This window comes from Marmota monax, unplaced genomic scaffold (genome assembly GCF_021218885.2).
Source record: "Marmota monax isolate L192 unplaced genomic scaffold, Marmota_monax_Labrador192_F-V1.1 WCK01_AAM20220418_F8-fsc00001, whole genome shotgun sequence".
Classification (NCBI taxonomy): Eukaryota; Metazoa; Chordata; class Mammalia; order Rodentia; family Sciuridae; genus Marmota; species Marmota monax.
The window spans coordinates 33,159,753-33,162,910 of record NW_026693777.1 but is presented as its reverse complement, the minus strand read 5'-3'; the positions used below and the strand labels follow the sequence as shown (position 1 = coordinate 33,162,910).

General features: G+C 36.7%; 1 protein-coding gene across 1 annotated transcript; it reads left to right on the top strand.

The window, feature by feature from the left end:
- The first annotated feature begins 333 nt into the window (after window positions 1-333).
- Window positions 334-1,344, top strand: LOC124104519 (olfactory receptor 4K15). The gene has a single exon (XM_046461510.1). The coding sequence runs from the start codon at window positions 370-372 to the stop codon at window positions 1,342-1,344; it is 975 nt and encodes a 324-aa protein (XP_046317466.1). The 5' UTR covers window positions 334-369.
- The last annotated feature ends 1,814 nt before the right edge of the window (window positions 1,345-3,158 follow it).

The window sequence follows — 3,158 nt, the reverse complement described above, 5'->3', positions numbered from 1 at the left end:
ACAAAAAACAAGTGCGCATCTTAGTAAGTTTTTACAAAGTGAAAGCTACGCTATAACTGTCAACCACATCAACAAACAGAATATTTCCTGAGCTTAGTCCTTTCCCCCAGACTCCTTTTGAGGGTAAGAACTATTGGGCTTTCAACACCCTCTATAAGCTTTGCCAGTTTTTAAACTTTAACTACATTAATGAGGCATTTTCTATTACCTATACAATGTCTAATGATTTTTTTAAAAATAGGCCTATAAAAATAAAGAAGAATTAGAATACTGAAAGCATAACTGGGAAAAGAAATCATACTTAATTAATGGATCGATCTCTATCTATCTCCTATTCAGGTAACTGAAGATAGGTCCTTTCCAAAATCAATGAATGAGACAAATCATTCTCAGGTGACAGAATTTGTGTTGCTGGGACTCTCCAGTTCCAAGGAGCTACAGCCTGTCTTGTTTCTCATCTTCTCACTGCTCTACCTTGCAATTCTGCTGGGCAACTTTCTCATCATCCTCACGGTGACCTCGGATTCCCGCCTTCACACCCCCATGTACTTTCTGCTTGCAAACCTCTCTTTCATAGACATATGTGTTGCCTCTTTTGCTACCCCCAAAATGATTGCAGACTTACTAGTTGAGCACAAGACTATTTCTTTTGATGCCTGTCTGGCTCAGATTTTTTTTGTTCACCTCTTCACTGGCAGTGAAATGGTTATCCTTGTATCCATGGCCTATGACCGCTATGTTGCCATCTGCAAGCCTCTGCATTACATGACCATCATGAGCCGCCGTGTTTGTATAATTCTTGTTCTCATCTCATGGTCTGTGGGCTTCATCCACACCACTAGCCAGTTGGCATTTACTGTTAACTTGCCTTTTTGTGGCCCTAATCAGGTTGACAGTTTTTTCTGTGACCTGCCTCTAGTGACCAAGCTAGCCTGTAGAGACACTTATGTGATCAGCTTACTAATAGTTGCAGACAGTGGCTTTCTTTCATTGAGCTCCTTTCTCCTCTTGGTGGTGTCCTACACTGTGATTCTTATCACAGTCAGGAGCCACTCCTCTGCTAGCATGGCCAAGGCCCGCTCCACGCTGACTGCTCACATCACTGTGGTCATACTCTTTTTTGGACCCTGCATTTTTATCTATGTGTGGCCCTTCAGTGGTTACTCAGTTGACAAGGTGCTTGCTGTGTTCTACACCATCTTTACTCCTATCCTAAACCCTGTTATCTACACTCTGAGGAACAAAGAAATGAAAGCAGCTATGTCCAAGCTGAAGAGTCGGTATCTGAAGCCTGGCCAGGTTTCTGTAGTGATAAGAAATGCTCTTTTCCTACAATCAAAGTAAACTTGAAGGAGTTTTAACCTTTTCTGAAATTTCCGTGATGTAAAAGTAAATCATTTTAACCTGTAGAGCTGATTAATTTAAATTATAGTTTAATCATGATAATAAAAATATAATAAATTTTTATCAAATTTAATCATCTTTCTGTTGTGTTTTTAGTTCTTCATTGACTTTCTTTGACTCATATTTTAAAATTTGAAATGGTTTTTAAGTAAAGTGTTATTGGTTTTCAAGTCAACAATAAGGTTTACTAAAATGTAAATACTTTGAGCCTTGTATGGGTGAAACTTGAATTGTTCATATTTTAATCAATAGGGTGATTTTTGCTCTGTGTGCAGAAGGGAGTACATTTTCTAAAACAGTTTTTTTTTATTGGAACAACAGTGATGAGTAGCTACTGTCTTTCTGAGCTATGTTGTTGTCTTCTTTCTGTCATATGCTTGTGAATACATCTGTATTACAGGTATTGGGGTCACTCATAGGATGGTTAATTCAGAGGATCCCTGCATCAGGTCCATTGTTCAGTAAAAAAGATTCCTTGCCTTTTGCTAATGGAATGCTCTATGTATAGAAGATAATTCAATTAAATGGAGATATTTGTGAAAAATAAGGACATGATCAAGAAGGAGATGAGGAACAATGTTAATGGTTATTGTTCTAGAGGAAAGCCCCGCATTTTCTAGAAGATCACATATAATGTTTGAAAAACAGATTCTAAGAGGCTGCAGGGTGGTTTGCACTCAAGATGAGCTGTGTTCATCTTGGATATCTTTGGATAATAAGTAAAACTGAATTAATTAATAAGTAGATAAATAAGGAGGCCCTCTATTGTTAAAATTAGAACGCATAATTTTCATGAAAAACTAAAATTGGGAAGGAAAAGAGTATGACTGAAATTTAATGAATTCACTGGAGTGTCTTTTGGTGTTTCTGTGCTCTGTAAAATAGGAAGCAATTGGTTTTGACAATTTGCACTGACCATGCGTCAATAACAAAGGTTTGAGCTACTCAACCATGTAATCAACAGGATAAACCGAATGACTGAACTAGGATGAAGAAAAATCTAACATGAATGTTGAAGGAAGGAAGGAATCAATTTGAATTATGACTTTAATTAGTTGCAGACTTGTATTATAATTTATTCCAGCAACACTCTTGCAATAAAATTTTTTAAATTATATGATCAATCACCTTCTACAATACTTAATGACAGAGTAGACTTATTCTAAGCACAAGGATATCTTAACAATGCAAAAGTTAGCAAATATTTTTTCTACATTCCACTATACCTTTTGCTTTGCCTGTTTTCAACATAGTGGACAGATCTGTGCAGGTAGCCAATGTTCTCCATCATGGACTGTGGTTCACTTTACCAAATGCTTATTCTAAACCCAGGGAATTCTGCTCATTACCCAGAAGCAGTCAAAACTGGGAAGGTTTACACCCTTATAGAAAACACTGAATTAGTGGATATTGGCATATAGTGGGTCAATATTTCAGAGCCTTATGGGGGCACACCTACACGGTTGATTAAAGAATATTCTAGGAACACTGAATCTCAGTTCTGGTGGTAACCAGATCATTAAAAAACTGTTTATAGGATTTCATCTTTTATATTGCATTTTATCAACTCCCTCAGTTTCTATTATTCGGATGCTGTCCCCAATACACTATTTTCCCAAATCAAACACCTACTCAAACACAGTATTCCAGATGCAGTTCAAGACTATTTCAGGTGATTTTCTATTAGAGGAAACCTTTATAGAGCATTTGTTTTATAATTAAGGTTCACATTTTTATTTTGGCTACTTTTCAAA

What these genes read in the sequence shown, in the direction of transcription:
- LOC124104519 (XM_046461510.1), top strand. Translation starts at nt 370, where the DNA reads ATGAATGAGACAAATCATTCTCAGGTGACAGAATTTGTGTTGCTGGGA.